Here is a 20,087-nt window from a genome sequence, read left to right on the forward strand (position 1 = left end):
AACGATATCGGGGTAGATGGGATGAACATATGATGGCTGACTCTTGTTCGAGCATCCGGCAGGAGTGTCCTAACGCTGAACACTCCAGGAAAAGCTATAACCGTAGATTTTTATCTTAACTGCTTACCTGATTAATTTTGAAATGTTTTACTGTAAAAAAAATGTCATAGAGTAACAATAAATCCTTTGTATGAACAAAATAAATTTAAATAAACAGTACATTTAAGTTATTTCATTATTTTTTCATTGTATGTAAAATTTTTGTTTATTGACAAAAAGAAGGTATCCTGTATCGTAAAATCTGGATGTGATAGCAAAAAACTGGGGTCATTTCTGGATTCACCACCCAAAAAGAAGAAAATGTGTTCCCCAGTGTCATCTGTTTTTTTCCTCCCATATTTCTTTTCTCTCCCATCTTTCACTTCTCTCTCATTTATCTTCTTCTCATCCTCTTGTGTCTCTCCTATCTCTGCCCCTCTATCACTTTATCTTCCATATCTATATCTCTATCTCACCCACCTAAAGTCTTTCTTCCTTCCTCTTTTCTACCACTATCTCTTTCTTTCCTTACACTTCTATGTAAAAAACTGTCATGCATTCTGTCATCTCTGCAGATTCTTTAAAGCCTTTGGATTAGCACACAAGAAAAGCATTTCCTTTAAATGATCATTGTGGCTCCCATCTGTTCCCCAATCTGTTTTCTCCTACACCCCTTACAGGTGCCATCGTCAGTCTTCCCCTGCAAGTCTGCAGAGTGCAATTGTCAGCTGTCCATGATTTTGTGCCCTGTACATGTGGACCCCCTTGAGTGCCCCCCATCCCCTCCAGCACCCCCCTTCACAGCTAGGCTGCACCAAACCTTTCCAGGAGACACCAGGCAGAGAGAAGGCAGGAGAGGGACTGGCAGGACAGGTAAGTGCAGGTGGGTGTTGGGTCATTGGAGGTGCAGGTGGATAGGAGGGTATGAGATGGGAGGATGCTGTATGATGTGAGCAGAGCTTTGTGTACCTGCTTAGGAGATCAACTGCAAGAATAACCTTCTTCCAGTCTTGCACCAGGTACCTTCACCCCATTCATTTATACCACCAGCCTGTGTGTGCCTGGTATCCCTGTTCCTTCTCTTGCAATTTATTGCAATACCATGCTATCCCCCTTTGCTTGCCATATTTCATATCAGTCTGACAAATACTGCTAAATCACACAGGGACAGTCAGTGCCACAGATGCTTTCCTGGTTTGAAATATGTTATTTTCCTTGACTAGTGTGAATGTGACAGCCTGCACTGAATATATAGATCATACAACATAATGCACAGTGATTCCATGCATTTCTATCACTGTAGGGAGTGGATTTGTGAGAGAGGGTGTTAGATAAAGAACCATCTGCCAATGTTTTACTGCTGCCATATATGCATGATTTTTGTCCATAAGGCAAGGGGTAATTGTAAGAAAGTAACCGCTAGCAACTGATCCAATTTAACCCTTTCATGAGTCTGGAGCAATCAGTTGAATTATTGCTTTGCTATATTAATTCATACATATGTCAATTGAAAAATAGCTATATAAGCTATTAATGCTGAAAATTGATTGGTTGCTAATTATAATTTCATATTAAAGGAAACTCTTTCTATGAAAAAAGGAGGCTTTAAATACCTTTTAATCTTGATATGTATGATTGTATATGGGAGGTAATGAAACCAAGGAATTAACAGCCAGGCAATTAGTCTTTTCAAGACTGCAACGGGAGAATTTTGATTTCTCTTAAAGGTAATAAAAACACCTAAAAAGTAGAGGAGTAGAATACCAGAGATATAATTTTATCAGTTTACTGCTTCTCTTTTACTGTCCATTCACAGCCTGGGGGATGAAAAAGACCTGTAGGTCTTATTTAACTGCAGCATAGAAAAAACAGGTCACCTGCCCACTTCTGTATGGCAAAGATGTGCTTATCTTGGAAGTATAAGTTAAAAAATACAAATCTGGCATGTAAGAAAGCTACCATATATATATTTCATGTTTCTGTGTATGTAGCTGTCTGCCTGGAATTTAAAACCCAACTCCAGAATCTGCTGAAAATTTCTTTGCAGCAGAGAAGGGGCATAAATGCTCATTTATGCCCGGGAAGGATGTAAAGAGTAAGAATATTACCTTATTTTTGGGGTCCCGCAGGTTCCTTCCACCTGTGACCAGTCACCTGCAGCTTCTTCTATAGTACTCTATGGGCTGAAGTTGCAGGTACTGTCATCATCCCCTTCAATGCAGGATCAGAAATCCTGCATTGTATGTGGAGGACGCTGAGAGTATGCCTACAACCCAGAGGTCAGCTGAAAAAGTAGCGGTGCTGGACACTAGTGGAGCTAGAGATGAAAAGTAAGTAAACTTCTAACATACACCCTAGACATACAAAAATATTTAACCTTTACAGTCTGAGAGTTTGGGTGTTCAAAGATAATTTTTTGTTAGATCCTGGAGTATTACTAACACATATTTATGTGTCTTCCATGTAACTATTCTGTCTGGGATATGAAAATTCCTTTTTATTATCAGTAGTGTAAAATTCCTGTTAAGTAATATCAAACTTAATGTTGGCGTATCATTTAGATGATTAAGTGCATTTAATAATATTTTAGTGATCCCTAAATTCTGTATGAGCTGAGGGTCAGAGACTTTAGGTGAAAAACAAGATGTTATGGTTAATTCAGGAAATGGGGGCAATGGGAGAGCTTCTTTTTCTATAAGAGGAGTCACCTAATTAAAGGATGTGATAATATGATTAATATTATTATTATTATTAATAATAATAATAATAATAAACGTTATAGAGCTCCAACATGTTAACTACATTAAATAGGGATATGATGGACCCATCTGTAGGACAAGCGAATATGGTAGATGACCTCTACTTCTGAAAATGTCAGTTGACTGGTTGCACAGCCAAAACTGGCATGTTGCTTCCAGGAACTGCACCGCAACCACATGCAAATGCTTGCATATAATGATTGCCAACAATTCCCAATGAATGGTTGAATAGGAGTGGCTGGGAGTGCAATCGAGCATGTATTCCAACACTGCAGTCTACCACAGTCTGACATGGGCCCAACAATGGTGACAAGGACACATACAGTGGGTGAAACTTTTAAGAAGAGATACATATCAAAAACCTTGAAAAGTGAATTGGTGGCACTGGAACCTTGGAGATTTTTTTCTGCATCTTAATTTGGTAACCAATAGTATAGTATTAATGTAGATGTAGAAAGCAATAAATGTTTGGTTGGCATCAAAGGATTTCAATGATCATCCATGATTATTATGGTTTAAGTGAATAAATCTACAATTAAAGAGCCAAACTATAATATTTAGGTCTAAATCTTGTTTTATTCTGATCACATGTTTCCAACAAGTTTTGGGGACTACAGCCTCCTTCATCAGGGATTATGAGAGTGGGAAATATATGTGCTCTGTATTTGGGATTAAATGTTGTGGCAAGTCCCAGATTGACTATACATTCACAAACAGAACTTGACAATAAAACCTTCCACATTGTAAGACAACAACAAAAATAAATCCACTTTCACTTAAATTTTTTTATTTTTTCGATATGCAGAGTGTGACAACCCAATTAGCAATCATATGTATTTGTTTTCACAGCTCTAGAGCCATGCAAAGTCAAATTTGGTTATTGTCAGCAGAATGATTGCCTAGCTGTTTCTCCTTCATAATTAATGAAATATCTCTTTATATCTGAGTGCAGAGCAAGTACCCCCCAGTGTGCGGCAGCTTAATTCAAGTACCCCCTAATGTGTTTATATTACCGTGACTCCAGAAGTGTATATAACTGCTTACTAAACAACCCCTTATGTTTTAAACAACTAAAATTCTCACATTCATTTTGTATTATTTAATTGCAAAAACAAACTGTTATTTTAATATTACAGATTTATACCCTAAAGCCTATATTATTGACTCAGCCTATGTGCTATATGTAAAATGTTGATCTATTTTAGTTTTGTTAGATTTGTTAGGACAAAAAGTCCCCCAGGTCAATAAAAATACTTAGTAAGGATATCAGCTATGATTATGAGAGAGTTTATACTTCTTCTGTTCTGTAATGGGAGCCTCTATATAATGATAAGCCAAAATATTAACCATCTGCCTAATATTGTGTACCCCTCCCCCTTGTTCTTCAAAACAGCTCTGACCTGGGTGGTATTTGGCACAGTTAAATACCCCAGCCTGGACATTTTTCATACTACATCCTGCTGCCAACTCTTCCCCAGTTAAACAATGTACACATCTGTTCATCTACATGATCAAAAAGAAAATAAGATTAACCAAACAAGGCTACATTTTTCAATGGCTGTATGGTCCAGTCCTGACACCCATGTGCCCATTGTAGGTGCTTTTAGTGGTGGGAAGGTGTCGGCATGGGCATCTTTTCCCAAGGTAACGGACACACACCCACCCGTCTATCCACATAATCTAAAAGAAATTGTGATTTATCAGACCAGGTCACCTTTTTCCATAACTTCCTGATCCATTTTTAAAACTCATGCCCATTGTAGGTGCTTTTGGTTGCTAATAGGTCAGAATGGGCATGTTGACTTGTCTGCAGCTACACAGCTTCATACCTAGCTAGCTGCATTGCATTGTGTTCTGCACCTTTTCTTTATTTTTTTGGCAATTTGTGCCAAATTAGCTCTTCTCTTAGACCAGATTGGCGAGCCTCCTATGACACACACACCCAGGATCCTGCTGCCAGTTGACCAATTGCCATTCCATGGCCCATTTTTGGTAGGTACTAACCACTGCATACTGAGAACATTCAACAGAGCGATTCACAACCTTTTTACTGTAGAGGAACCGATAAATAATGTTCATGCCTCGCAAGAACCCTTGCTAAAATTAAATAATTTGAAAAATGCCCCCCATGGTGGACAATGTCTTGGTCCAAATGCAATCCGTATAAAGAGGTAAAAGAATATTAGAGTCATGCTTGTGGTCCTTCCAAGCTATGTTAGAACCCAAACTATGCAGATAGTAGGACAGTCAGCAACAGCTCGAACCCCTGGCAACCCCTGGAGCAACCTTGGTTGAGAATTGCGGCCTTAACAGGTGACATTATAACAAGATAATCAGTGCTATTCATTTCACTTGTCAATGGTTTAAATGTTTTACCCAATCAGTTTATACCCTTAAAGATAAATATTTTTGAATCAGAATTCTAGCCAAGGGAATAGAAGTGAAAAACCCAATCAATGATAACACAAAATAGTTTAAACAATATGAAATGTATCCTAAAAGTAGGACTTCTCCAGCACTGCAGGGGATAATGGTAATTTTTGCCTAGGGAACCAGATTTACTTATCCTTCGCTGCAGCTGGCACTCTGCACTTTCCTAAAGCACTCCAGGTATAGGATGACACCAGACTGCCTACAACACTGTAAAGAAGTGATTTGGTTGCACAGGAAAATAAGATTTAAAGAGACAAGGGAAAGAAAAAAAAAACTTCTTTTTATCAGTACCTTACATGAAGACCTTTTTCTTGCAAAATGTTGATGTGACATGGGATTTTCCCTATAGTTCAGCTTTAAATCCTGACATGCTTATAGCAGTACTTCTATTTCACCACTAGATATCCTCAGTTTGACAGCTAGCATCCATCAGCTGACTTTCCCTGAGCCCTGGTTGTCCTGCATCCCCCCATGACTGATACAGGTCAAAATGTTCTGTCCTTACTGCATTTATTAAATACATTTATTAACGTATTGAAGAAGCTGTATAATTTGTGTCTTTTATATCAGCCTGGCATTCATTAGAAAAATCAAGACAAATTCATATCACAAGTGCATATGCTCTGATAATAAATTAGTTTTTAAAAATGCCTGGGGCTCTAATGTGTCCTAGTTAAGACATCTGTAATTTTACAGCAATTAACCTGATTTAGTAACGGTCAGTGGGGACCCCAATGTTTTTTGGCAACTCATCAAGCTGAGTCAGCTGAATAAGAAATAATGGTGCTGGTTTCCTTATACAATAAGGAGGACAGAAAGGATGTCAAAGAACATGACATGGGGCTTGAAAACTGATATGTCATCCTACATTTCAGCTACAGATATATTTTAAAGAAAACTTGGCAAGAAATGTACAAGAAAGCTGATATTCCTGACCTCTTCTCAAAATACAAGCTACCTGACTGTCATAATGACCTATTTTGCCTATTATTGCGCAGTGCATATAGTGCAGCTCATTTAGTTCTTCAGGACCTCTGTATGTGCACAGGATAAAGAAAACCGTGTGATTATTTGGTTTATTATCATTACACAGTATTTACAGTATATAGCACTAACATATTATGCAGCGCTGTACAAAGTCTCTCGAAGGAGCTCACAATCTAATGTCCCTACGATAGTCAGATGTCTTCAATACAGTCTAAGCTCAATTTTGGGGGCAGCCAATGTAACCTAACTGCAAGGGAGGAAACCTACACAAACAGGCTGAGAATAAATCCTGGCCTGCATGCTAGCAATGGCCTGCATGTTTGCAATGCTAACCACTGGGCCAACATGTTGTTTTATTTTTTTAATCTTTATTAGGGTGACAACTATTCCATAAATACAATAAAGCATTGTCACACTAATATACATTAATGACAGGAACACTATTTAAAAAATGCAGCAATTAAAACATTTAAGGCAAAACAAAAATGCAACAACCACGTCTAAATACTGGTAAGCTGCAATATATTAAAAAATGGAATTTTATGCCTTCAATCCTTCATAATTGCATCATTGCAATGTTGCATGCCTTCTCCCTGGTTTCTTCGGCACATCTTCTGTACAATAGAATTAACTGTCAGTTTATTTGTGCACAGGGCAGAAAAGTCAAAGCTTTATAGCCAGATCTCTCTGAATCTCTGTGAAATATATCATATTAGCTAGACGGGTGTCAGGAAATATAGAGCACTGTGTACAGTTTATCCTCTTGCACCAATACATCTTCATTATCCAGACAGGAAAGCGCAGGCCTTGTCTTTGCTAGTTTAACCAAAGAAAATATTAAGAAGAAGATTCTCCTGTGCAATTAATCACATTGACTGCAGGTCTCAGTGGGGGAAATCTATCCTGCAGCGTAGAGCTTGTGATCTGCCAGTGGAGATACTCGTGATCTGCAAATTGTATACACTGAGCTGGGCACAGCTAGAAGGAGATTAGATGTTACCTTAGATTTGGGCAATTTGCAAGCTAGTAGCAAAATCGTAGCCAATGCCACGAATAGCTTCTGCACTGAGACTCAAATAGGTAAAGTATGAACACTCATAACCCACGATTATCAATTGACAAGCAATTGACATACAATTGCAGTTCTACATACAACCCAAGCACTAATAAAGAGGGCAATTCTAAGCCTATAAAGCAATTAGCTGGATCTACTGATCTTGTTAGGGTTTCTCTAACTTTTTAACATGGAGGAGCCCTGAAAATAACTTTCAGGTTTTCAGGGAACCCGTACTATAATTACTATATCCATAGCTTACAACGCTGGCCAGAGAGAAAGAATGTCACCCTTACTGATAGCTAAAAAGATCATTTATGTCACCTAAACTAACTTGAGATGCACAAATTGCACATTGCTTAGGTAATTCCCATCAACCTCTGGAGGAAACTTGGTTGAGAAACGCTGCTTTATTGGGAGTAACATGTTTGGGATCCCTTTTGATGTGGTCCTCCTGGACTTTTCATGCCTAAAATTTGCCTCCTCCTTGTTAAAATTGGTTGATTTTACAGGGAGATGGACATGGGCTTCCAACTCACATCAAAGGTGAGACCAGCATTTTTTCCCATTGCAGGAAAAAGCCCTTTCTGTGCATGCCCAAACTCAGATGCAGCACAAAGCTTCCTGGGATGCGAGACGTGGGTATCTCAGGAGGCGTTGAGCTCCTATGTACTTTATTATGCACTGTACCCAATGATTATTGTACTATACCTTAAGTTACATCGCACTGTATAGGATATTAGGAACTTTAGCATTGACTATACTCCTTCTTTAGAACTCAAACGTCTATAACATACCCCTGAGCAGACGTGTCAGTTAACAAGATGTCCTATTTTATCTATCCATGCTTTATAACAACACAATAAACCTAGAACAGGTTCTATACATATCTAATTTAGCAGTCTCCACCCCATGACTACATAATGGGAGATGGATATAAAGTACTATGTCTATAAGAAAACTTGTTACTAAAGAATCTATGAAATACATGTATTGAAATGCAGCCTAAAAGTCCCCTCCTTTTCTTTTTATTCTCCTTACATAAGTGATCCTGACATTTTCATTTTTGTTTTTTGCTTGATGGTTCAGCGTGCTAAGTTCCATCTCTAACTCTAATTTCTAAAGAAGTCTAAATCAGTAGCTTTAGTAACATCTATTTCCTTTAGGGCCTCAAAAGACAAGGTGACAACACTTTCACAAGGAGCACAACTGAAAGACGGTTATTATTCTATAAAGAGGAGGTGCCAGTGCCAGAATCTATATGAAGGGATCACCAGGGACTAGTTTAATGACATCTGCAGATTTTAAAAAAGAATATTATTACATAGGGATTACATTTGCATGTTAAGGCTTATGTACAAATATAATCATTGTGTCTGAATATACTTCTAGCAGAGGTGTTTGTGTGATTGTATTGGCAATCTACAATTCCCTCCCGTTAATACAATAATAAAATAACTAAAGAGCAGGGATTTTACCTCAAAAGGGTCTTTTTATATAACAGGGAATTTGACATTCCCTCAGAAATTCCCTAGTGGGAATGTGTTTTATTAGCAGTAATTTTTTCCCAACAGGGAATGTTTGAGAGAATGTCAGACTCCCATTTTTATAAATGTGACCTCACTGAGTATACATTGTGCTGTACTTTAAAGCAGTGGTTGCCAACCTTTTCGGTCCCGCGGGTCATTAAAATTACCGTCTTCAGACCACAAATGTGCGGGGAGCCAGGTGTCACTCAAAGGGGGAGAAACCTCCCCCATAGTGAAGTCATGATGACACAACCCGCCCACTTCCCTGAGCCAGGGATTTGTACAGGGGACGTGGCATGAGGCTCTGGCCGGTGCGCTCCACCAGCATGGTCCTTCTCCTGACCCTGCTCGGGGGGCACCTGCCAGAGCCGCAAATCATCAAAATTTTCCTGCGGACCATCAGTTGGCGACTGCTGTTTTAAAGGACGTGATTGGGTTAAAAACAGGTCTCCATTACCCCCTACCATCCATCCTACTCTTAGCTAAGACTTTCCCACCCAGGTGCCTACTCTTTGATATCTAAACCTAGGCAGAGATTTCAAGGGTCTGCTGAAATAAAAATATGGTCATTGAATATTGTTTATAGAAGGGATGTTTTGCAGCATACAGCTGACTCCCTGTACAGTAATCCCATAGAAAATTGCCATCTGTTACTAGCCAAAATTAGCAGCTATTATATTGTATAAGAAAACAACGTATGGCAAAGGTATGGGGGGGGGGGGGGGGGGATTTTTTCATTTCTGCAAAGCCATCATACTAGGAGTATGTTATTGCTGATTGGTTTTTAAAATTGCAGGACCATTCACCCACCCCCTTATCCCCAAGTCTGATTTATGAAAGCTCTCCAAGGCTAGAGAGGATACACTTTCATAAGTGTAGCTGGGTGATCCAGCAAACCTGGAATGGTTTTCTTCATTTCAAGTCATTTGCTAATTGTTAGGAAATGTTTTCAATCCTGGACTAGATCCATTTAAGGTTTGCTGGATCATACAGGTCAGATGGAGATCCAGAGCAAAGTCAACGAGTGATCTCCAAGCCCAACTTCCATCAATACAGACACTAAAGATTTCCTTTCACTTGTTGCTTCTCTAGGACAAGAAATAAAAGGAAATCCGCTCAGAGGGGACACAGGCAGGGAATTAAACCCTTCCCTATTCAATTCAAAAACAAAAAAAGTTTTGGTCAAACAGTTTGGTGTCCGTCATTGAGTCTGTATCCAGCAAGCATTGTATCATGATAAGGAGAGAGAAAAAAAAGGGGAGAAGACGCTGCCCACAGAAGCATATCAGTCATACTGAGTTCTCTAGAATCATAATATTTACATTGGGTCTGATTTAATAAAGATAGGCAATCATTTGAGAACCTGGATGATCCAGCAATCTTGTAATGGATCTGGTTCAGGATTGAAAACGTTTGCCAACCAATAGCGAATTATTTTTAAGAAATATATTCAAGGTTTGCTGGAACACCCAAGTTTCCCCGTGATAGTCTGTCTTCTCCAGTCTTGAGCTTTAATAAATCAGGCCAATAATTTTCATTTTAAGTTCATCTCTCAGCTTCAGAAAAATGCAGTTTTTTCTGTATAGAAATGAGATAAATAATTCCTTCATAGTGCTCATTATACATATAATATATGCATTATATGAACCTTTATTGTCAGGTAAAATCACAGGTTTAATTGTGTTTGTAAATGCTATCACTTCTTGTATAGTAAATGAGCATTGAACAGATAGGATAGGTTGTATTTCTTTCCATAAAAAATGCTACTGAAATTGCTGACAGTACTTCAATATGGCTTTCAACGCAAGTCAGATTGGCTTTCGAGAATCCCCAAGTATAACAATTTCCTATCTTATTCTCGTTTAATGAATGAGAACATTCACTGTCTATAAATAAAGATGATCTGCCAAATGGTAGGATGAAGAAGCCATTGAGATGTGTGATCTAATCCCTGAATGAGTCGGGGACAGAAAGAATATTCTCTTGTGAATGTCAAGAATCCTCATGGCTGGATATGTAAGACTATCCAGGCTTTGTAAAGACTGGCAAGGTTGTTCTCTGTGAGATCCTGAACATATTTTCCTGGCACTTCTATTTTTCCTGCAAAATAAGACACCCCATCCGTTCTGCAGTTGCCTTGGAGACACGCTGCACCCCTCTTGGGTCCATTCCAAAGTCTGTGATGACTGACATTCATGGGGATGTGATGTCTTTGATCACAGATCTTCAATTCATGGAGCTAAGCACTCTCATAATTACAATACAAATTAATGTGATTAGGCAGCGAATGCCTCAGGGGAGAGATTCAGCAATGCAAAGTATTGTTGAATACAGAAATGCTAAAAGAAATCCTAAAAGTGGGCTATTTGCATATATATATACAGTGCAAATGTGCCATAATACTAGTAATAATATAATATATATATATAGTATATATACTGTATACAAACATATACTGTATATACATACATACTGTATGTATATATATATATATATATATATATTTTTTTTTTTTTTTCCGGACAAAATAAAATGTCATCCAACTAATATTTTGTTGGACCACTTTTAGCTTTGATTACAGCACGCATTCGCTATGGTATCATTTTATTAGGCTATTGCGATGTCACAACATTTATTTCCATCCAGAGTTGCATTATTTTTCTCCAAGAACTAGTATTGATGATACCGGTAGGAGAGTCGGACTGCTGCATATTATCTTCCCCTGCAACCCCATGGAGTTCAGATGTGGACATGGGTGAAAATTATGTCTGTTTTACAATTTGAGCTTGATGAGTCCTGGCACTGACATCTTGGAATATGCTTGTGATATCAGGGAAGAAAAAATCCATTAATTGGAAAAACCTTGTTATTCAGAATATTTAAGTGGTAAACTGAACCAGCCCCAACCAGACAGTGTGTAAATAAATATATTTATTATATATATATAATAATATATAATATATATAATATAAATTATATAATATATAATTTATAATATAAATATATATATATATTTATATTTTTTATTATTATTATAATTATTATTATTACACAGTATTTATATAGCGCCGACATATCACACAGTGCTGTACATACTCATGTCACTAGCTGTCCCTCAAAAGGGCTCACAATCTAATGTCCTTACCATAGTCATATGTTTATGTCTTTATAAATGTTACTCCCCAATACAGTCTAAGGTCAGTTTTGGGGGGAAGCCAATTAACCTAACTGCATGTTTTTAGAATGTGGAAGAAAACCGGAGCACCTGGAAGAAACCCACGTAAACACAGGGAGAACCTGCAAACTCCATGCAGATAGTGTTTTGGCCCACATTCGAACCTGGGACCTAGTGCTACAAAGGCCAGAGTGCTAATTATATATATATATTTATATATATATATAATTTTTTTTATTATTATTATTATTTTTAACATAGTGGTGTCCCTTTGTTTAATGTTGTTCCTACTTAAAAAATTCATCTTTTTTTCTAGTGATCTGTAATTACTGTGCCACAATGGTCTCACTCCTAAACCTCTTATTTCAAAGCATCTTTTATTTTTAAATAGGATATTTTCTTTTTTTAACATAATGTAGATAGCAGACAGCTAAAACTATTTCTGAAAATTTCTTTAGGAAGAACATTCAAATAGTTGGGAACCAGCAACTGTTGAAGCAATGAACATTTGGTTTTAGGAATACAATACACAGCTCAGTACTCATTGGCCAAGGGTAAAATAATGTAAATATATTGTACATAGCGTGCAAAGGTTAAGAGTATGGAATGTACCTGGCTTAGTTTTTAGCACTCTGGCCTTTGCAGCACTAGGTCCCAGTTTTAAATCTCGACAGGGCACTATCAGCATGGAGTTTGTATGTTGTCCCTCTTTTTGCATGGGTTTCCTCCCACATTCTAAAAACTTTCAGTTAGATTATTTGGCTGCCCCTAAACCCAGAAAAAAAAGTTGACCTTAGACTGTGTCTATAAATATATAGACACGCTATATAAATACTAGTTAGCAATAATAATAATGTAACTCCCAGGGTGCAGAGAGCAACAGTATGTAACATAGAGCCCAGTGTACAAAGTATACAGGTCAGGTATGTAATGTACATACCTGTTTGCACAAGAACGTCTATTTGTAAAGGAACTGAAACATATCTGTTTTATATAAGTGTACATACATAGAAATACACACATACTGTACATATGTCCATACATAATAAATGTAAATTATATCTAATATTTTGTATTCTCATGTTCATAGGAAACGGTAAAAAATATTGATATGTTTACAATTACATCCTTCTATGTAGCCCTTAGGAAAAGGACATTTTTTGGCCCATGAAACGCATTGGCTGTGTTTGTTGCTGTAGGATAATAAAATGAGGATTTTTTCACTAAGTGGTTTGGTGCTCTTTTTTATATCTATTTGCTTGTAAAAGCTTTTTCACGAATGCTTCTTGTCAATATAACTTGGGAAAATCATCTGCGAGATATATTCTTCACTGTGTTGCTTCACCTGACTAGTCACTGGGCTCAGAGGAGGTAGGTTGAAGGATGCTGGCTATCAGACTGAAGACATCTAGCAGTGGAAAAAGTACTACAAGAAAAATCACTAATAAAACTTGAATATTCAGGTTGCATATAGGAAATTATAGCTTTGCTGACAAGTTAAACAGAGGTGTAGTCTATTCATATGTGTACGCTTTAAATTTGACTTTGAATTTTTTTTCTTTCCTTAGGCAATATGTTTTCGCTTGGTGCTCATTCCCTATTGGGACTTGTGGCTCAGCTATTTCTCTCCTCTTTGGCCCTTGGCACAGATTTCCGCTCTGCTTTCTCTGTTGCCCGTACAAGCAGCATGGAAGGAGGCCCTGAGATGGTCATCACTTTCGACAAGGTTTATGTAAACATCGGGGGAGATTTTGATCCAAAGGGTGGCATTTTCCGATGTCGTATTCCTGGGGCTTACTACTTCTCCTTCACTGTCGGAAAGTTCCCCAAGAAGAACCTCTCAGTCATGTTAATGAAGAACAAGAATGAGGTCCAGGTGATTGCTTATGATGAACATCACCACAAAGAGCGTAAGGTGGCCAGTCAGAGTGCAATGTTGCAGTTGGATTATGGAGACACGGTTTGGCTTCGGCTACACGGAGATCCAAAATATGCTCTGTACAGCAATATTGGACCTTACACAACTTTTAACGGCTACTTAATCTACCCAGATGCATCCTATTATTTCCAGGGTGGCAGTGACAACTACAGGGTGCAAGACTCATTAAACATGGTGGCATCTCGGGAGAGTTCCTCAGAGCACAATGAAATAAAGAACGTTATGGCAGCTGACCAATCTACATTAAGCACAGATCCTCGGTCAGCTTTTTCGGTTGCCAGAACCAAAAGTCTCATTGGATCAGATGATGGAAAAACACAACATTTGGCAATTACTTTCGACACAGAGTTTGTTAATATCGGAAGTGATTTTAATTTGTCTTCTGGGGAATTTCAATGCCGTTTAGCAGGGGCCTATTATTTCTCTTTCACCATAGGTAAAATGCCCTACAAAACCATGTCCGTCAAACTGATGAAGAACCAGAATGAGGTCCAGGCAATGATTTATGATGACAGTCACTCAAAAAAACGAGAAATGCAGAGCCAAAGTGTCATGTTGTCTCTACAGCTTGGAGACACAGTGTGGCTCTACAGTCACAGGCATGAAGGGTATGGAGCCTACAGCAACCATGGGAAGTATATTACATTCACTGGTTTCCTGGTTTATCCAGAATTACCTCCCAAGCTGCCAACATCTGAAACAAGGCACAAATCAGAAATTGTTATTACTGAAATTTAATGGATACTGCCACAGTAACTAACCTGGACTTGACAGTAGAGGAACTAGGCACATGCTTAGAGATGCCATAAAAAATTTTTAACTAAGACTAAATTCATCCACTTTTTCTTGTGATACAACTTTGTGCTTATTACACTACACATTTTGTTACAAACCCCATTTAGAGTAGCACAATCCATTTAGTCACAGACACCATCACACAGTATAATTTCTCTCCTTAATGAGCAGTGGAAGGGTCATGTCAAATGGATGACTATGCCACATGGGTGACCATGCCACAAGTAATATATTGCCAGCTGCAGGGTCCACTAAAGCTTCCTTGCTGGCCCCAAATATTGCTGAATCACAATTACTAGCAATAGGGCAGTAATGACACCGGCCACATTAGTGAGGAAGCAATTTTATATTGACTAGCAGGAAGTCTCTTTGTGAAAAAATCACCAGTGTGAAGATTCCATGTGCCACATGCCCCTAAGGGGGTGATTCATGGGCATTTTACTCCCTCGATTTGAAGAAAGAAACTTCTGATACTTAATTGTTAAAGGTTACTTTAATAACATGTGATGGAAATAGATAAGTTGTGCAAATACAGTAGGTGACCAGGTGTTCTAGGAGTATCTACTAACCAAAAGTTAAGTACAATTAGATCAGTGTTTCTCAAACATGATTTCATGAAACCCAAGGGTTCTTCCAGAGGTTGCAAGGGGTTCCTTGAGCAATGAACAGCTTGTGACTCTCAGGCCAGTTACCACTGACATCAATGGTCTTTTTGGCCAAAGGCTGTAAGGTTGGCAGCCTTTCCACTGGCAAGCAATGTGGGAGGCATTGTTCCCAATGAATATTAGGCCAACGTACTGTGAGCTGTGGATTAAGTAATTATAGAAGGGTTCCCTGAAGAACTAAATTATTTTAAGGCACTCCCTCATGTTAAAAACGTCTATAAACACTGAACTAGTAGCTCCAGTATGGCAGTCTGAACAAACTCCAAATCAATTTACTATACAATGTACAGGTAAGTAAAAAACACTTTACATCCTGATCAAGAACCTCATAGTTACAGACTTGGGTCATTGTATGAATCAGGAGATCTGACTTCATTGGCTACATGCTAGCTTCAATCCAGTGAATTCAGGGACTGAAGCCAGAGCCAGACAGGCACAGGCAAAGAAGAAGCCAGCAACAGCAGCCAGCAGATTTTTTTAAGTCCCATTTTCCTTGAAAGGGAGAATTTCACCTGCTGCTATGACAACAAGAACAATTGTTCTTAAACTTACAATTACAACTCTCAGAGGTTCTAAAAGAAAATGAAGGTTTGGGAAATAGAGCTGCCAATTAGATTCTGTATTTTTCTTAGCAAGACTTAAGCGTAAGACTGAGCACTAAACAGCAAAATGCCTGCCAATAGTGCAGCCATATTACTTCATGCTGTTTGATTAGCTTATACCATGGGGTATTGCTTCCATCTGTTCAGCAATTGAATGTTGGCATTTTAGGAGCGTGATTGGGTTACTAAAAAATGCCAGTGTAGCTCAGATTGATATGTCAACAGTATAACTGATACTTAATGATTTTTATGGCAAGGGTTTCTTTTGAGCATAAATATAGCTATTAGCTTAGAATTGAAGACAAGTATTTCTGCCAGATAGGCAAATTGATCCCAGGATAATCAATATGTCTGATGCTCCTTTGTGTTCATTGTACCCTCTGCCAGTATATGCTTTAGTGTGCTACTATCATCAATGGCTTTTATCAGAGAAGCCACCCTTTCCCTTAGGAAGTTGGCCTTGGACATAGGTCAATATTACCATTTCTGATCTTCTGGAGATATTAGTTGCCTATCTGCCATGCAAATCCTCTGGGTCCACATTCTGAGTTGCTAAAAAATCAGTGCTTCTGATTTGCTTGGCTTCATACATTTTCTGGGCCACTAACAGAAAAAGTTCACAGCCATATCTGAGAATGTGAATATGTAAGAAAATGTAAGGCAGTGAACAGTTAATTCTTGAAGATGTTTTGGAAGGAGGTAAAATTGACAATTCTAAGGATCTGCTTGCTTTTAAAGGGCCAAATTGTGATGGCTGGATGATTGGGTCAGAGCATATCCAAATTGGTGGGTCTTAGGGGTGTTCAGAGGTTAGTACCACAAAAGTGGTCCAAGAAAGGACAACTGGTAAAGCACGATAGGGTCATGGGCACACAAAATGTATTGATGTTTTTGGATTGTGGGGAATGGCTGAAAGACTGTCTGGTTGCACAGAAAATGTATTATTGCACAATATGCTATACTGCTGCCCATTAAAGGAAGGTGACAGAACACATGATACATCACAACTTTTAATGTATTGTCAGGGTACTCAGTCACAGTGTAGCTTGAAGGATCTGCTGCTAACGTCTTGGTGCATGGCCCCAAAGGAAACCTTTAGTGATCTTGTGGAGTCCTTGTCTTAAAGGCACAAGGAGGACCTACACAGTATTAGGAGAGGGGTTTTGGCTGATCATTATAAATACTGTATATCAGGGGTTTTCTTTAAAAAACAGTTTAGTGGTAGGCTAAGGCTTTATGGGTAATAGCCCAGTCAATGCTTAAAACACATTTTCAATAGCATGGGTAGTATTCCAAGATCCCATTGCTGCAATTCAGATACATACCACAAACTATCTTGTGGGAATAATCTAACAATCGCCCAACAATTTTCTGTATTAGCAAAATAAGGCAAATATCCTAGATTATTTCATTATGTGGGGTAGCTCAGATCTTAGCTTCTGCTGGTGGCACTTAGTATCTCTCTTTTCAGTAATATTTGGGTTTGTGTCGGCAGGTTTGGCACACATCTAATATTTTTTTCTGTTGCCATAAAAGTCTATGGGAATGCAATTTGTGCTTGGAGCAAATTAGATGCATTCATGAAAATGTCTATTGAAGGTCAAGTGTACCTGTCAATTAATTCTGAATTATCTCAAGAGTCTCAAAATGATGATCAACTCAAGACCAAGAGCCATTGAAGCAGACCCATAATAGACTAATACCAGTCTAAGAAAGCCTTGTTCAATCATTTTACTAAGATAGGGCTGTTGAAATGAATTAGAGGTGACAAGGAATCCTGCCTAAAGTAAATTACATTTATAGGTAAAGGCAAGTAAGCTGATGATATACGAATAAATCTCAAGTTGGTGGTATATTTGACACCCAGAAGGGATTATTTGTTTTATTACCCCACTGCTTCATATAAGAAAAACATCAACTAATAAAAATTAGATTAAACTAAAAGTGAAAAATGAAAGAATCATGGACAGTGAAAAATGTTCCCTACCCACCATTACATAGGTGGTCACTAAAAAATGCCCCAATACTTTGGTAGTCAATGGAAAAGAGTCCCCAGTAGTGCGTGTAGAGAACAGCACTACCCTTACATTGGTGGTGAGAGGAATAAAAAACACTTTGCATTGGTGATAAGAGGGGAATGGCTCCTTAGATTGGTGATGAGGAGAGAATGTCCTCCAATATACTAGTGGGGAAAGTAGAGAGGCTCCGTCTAACATTTGTGATGAGAGAAGATACCCCTTTACATGTATTAAATAAATGAATGAATAGAATGTAATGAAGAGAAAACAACCTCTTTACAATGGTGGCAAGAGAAGACCAGTAGCAGACATAGTCAACAGTGGGCCCTTTTACAGAACTGACTTGGGGCCCTCCCTAAATCAGTGACAGGGCTGCTGAGATGGGGACTCTGCAAAGAAGGGTCCAGGGCCCTTGTGCAGTGGCACACTTTGCACTTCCCTAGGTCTGCTTCCGGAGGAGGCTGTGGTCAGTGTAGTAGGGCGGCTTACTTTGGTGAATAGTAAGGAAAAAGCTTCCTTGCAATAGTTTGTTAGCAAAAGGGGCTCCCTTACATTGGTGGAAATTTGTTGTATGCCACTGGCTCTGCCAGGTAGCATTGGAACTGATTTATTCAAATCCATTCCAGGTTTGCTGGATCACTCAGCTTCACTGATAAAAGTGTATCCTCACTAGCCTTGGAAAGCTTTAATAAATCAGGCCCATTGATGGAGGATTTATGCAGATGCTGTCATGTAGGAGATCATTCTAGCACAACTCAAGAAACCCATGAAAATCTCTTCCGGAACCCATGGATGTTACATTACCCTGGCTGAACAGCTTTGATAGCCAAATAGGATCAAGGTGATGGGTTAGCATTTTTTGAAGCATATTTGGCCAGTTTTTTAAGTGATGAATTGTCTTATCAAAAAACAGAGACATATGCACGAAATCCACCTTCCACTAGTTCCTACTCATTATGTGTAGAGACCTATTTAAAACTTTCAATACATGTTCCCTCACTATTCAGTATTATCACAATGAGGATTACACAAAAATAATTCTTTTTTTATAGCATTTGCAGCCCTAGGCCCATGTAATCCATATTGTTACACTTGCCTGTATATGTTCAGATGTAGAATTGCACTCACCTTCTGTATGTCAGTGAGCATGTTAAAAAGTGTGTATTTTGTCACTACCTGCATGAATGGGGGGGAGAAAATCCCCTTAATCTTTCATAATTTATCCTGATTGTATAAAAAAACAGGGCACTGGTCATTGGAATGTATTGTAAAATGACAGAAGGGTGTAAGATACATTGCAAAGCAGCAAAGACAACAGAACAGATTAAAATTGTTTTCTATTACCATATGTGTGTTTGTTGCTTTTAGATCATTACCAGCGTATGTTTATGCAAATAAGAGTGATTTCATTTAGTCCTTGTCCTCTGGGGAAGTTATTTCTGACTCAAGCAGTTAATTAAAACTGCTAATGAACATTCACATCACCGATTAGCAAAAATCATAGGACAGTGTAGCAAATAGCACATGTCAGTGCCACCAATTTACATCAGTTTCTGCAGGTGCTGAGATAATGAGGTTTGTCAGAACTACTTAATTATACAGCTCAAGCTTTATTTCTTTATTTTTATATATTGCATGTGGATCACGTCAAGTTCTTAAGGAGAAACAGCGGTTTTGTTAAAATGAATGTATAATTACTGCACAATTTCAAGTTGCAGCCAGCTGTGATCCTCCAAAACTGAACATCAGGAATAGTTTATATATATAACACCATATATATCTATATATATATATCTATATATATATATCTATATATATATATATATATATACATAAAATATAAAGCCTTGGATGAAATATCAGTATAACTATTATATATTTTTTAAAAAACAGAATCAGGACATCAGGACAATGCGCCAGCACACAAGTCAGCTGCAAGTCACAACACCCACCTTATTCGTCAGATATGGCCCCATCGGACTATTATCTATTTGAATTTTTAAAGAAATACCTAAAAAGGAAATTTGACTCTGATGATGATATCATCAAAGCTGTTGAGGACTTCCTTGAGGGCCAATATGTTAAGTTCTAT

The 20,087-nt window shown here is 38.2% G+C and overlaps 1 protein-coding gene across 1 annotated transcript; it reads left to right on the forward strand.

Moving 5' to 3' along the window:
* Positions 1 to 830: 830 nt before the first annotated feature.
* Positions 831 to 19,338, forward strand: C1QTNF4 (C1q and TNF related 4). Its single transcript, XM_072421909.1, has 2 exons — positions 831 to 912; positions 13,545 to 19,338. The coding sequence occupies exon 2, from the start codon at positions 13,550 to 13,552 to the stop codon at positions 14,651 to 14,653; it is 1,104 nt and encodes a 367-aa protein (XP_072278010.1). The 5' UTR covers positions 831 to 912; positions 13,545 to 13,549; the 3' UTR covers positions 14,654 to 19,338.
* Positions 19,339 to 20,087: the final 749 nt, after the last annotated feature.

The sequence above is a fragment of the Pyxicephalus adspersus genome, chromosome 9, assembly GCF_032062135.1.
Source record: "Pyxicephalus adspersus chromosome 9, UCB_Pads_2.0, whole genome shotgun sequence".
NCBI lineage: Eukaryota > Metazoa > Chordata > Amphibia > Anura > Pyxicephalidae > Pyxicephalus > Pyxicephalus adspersus.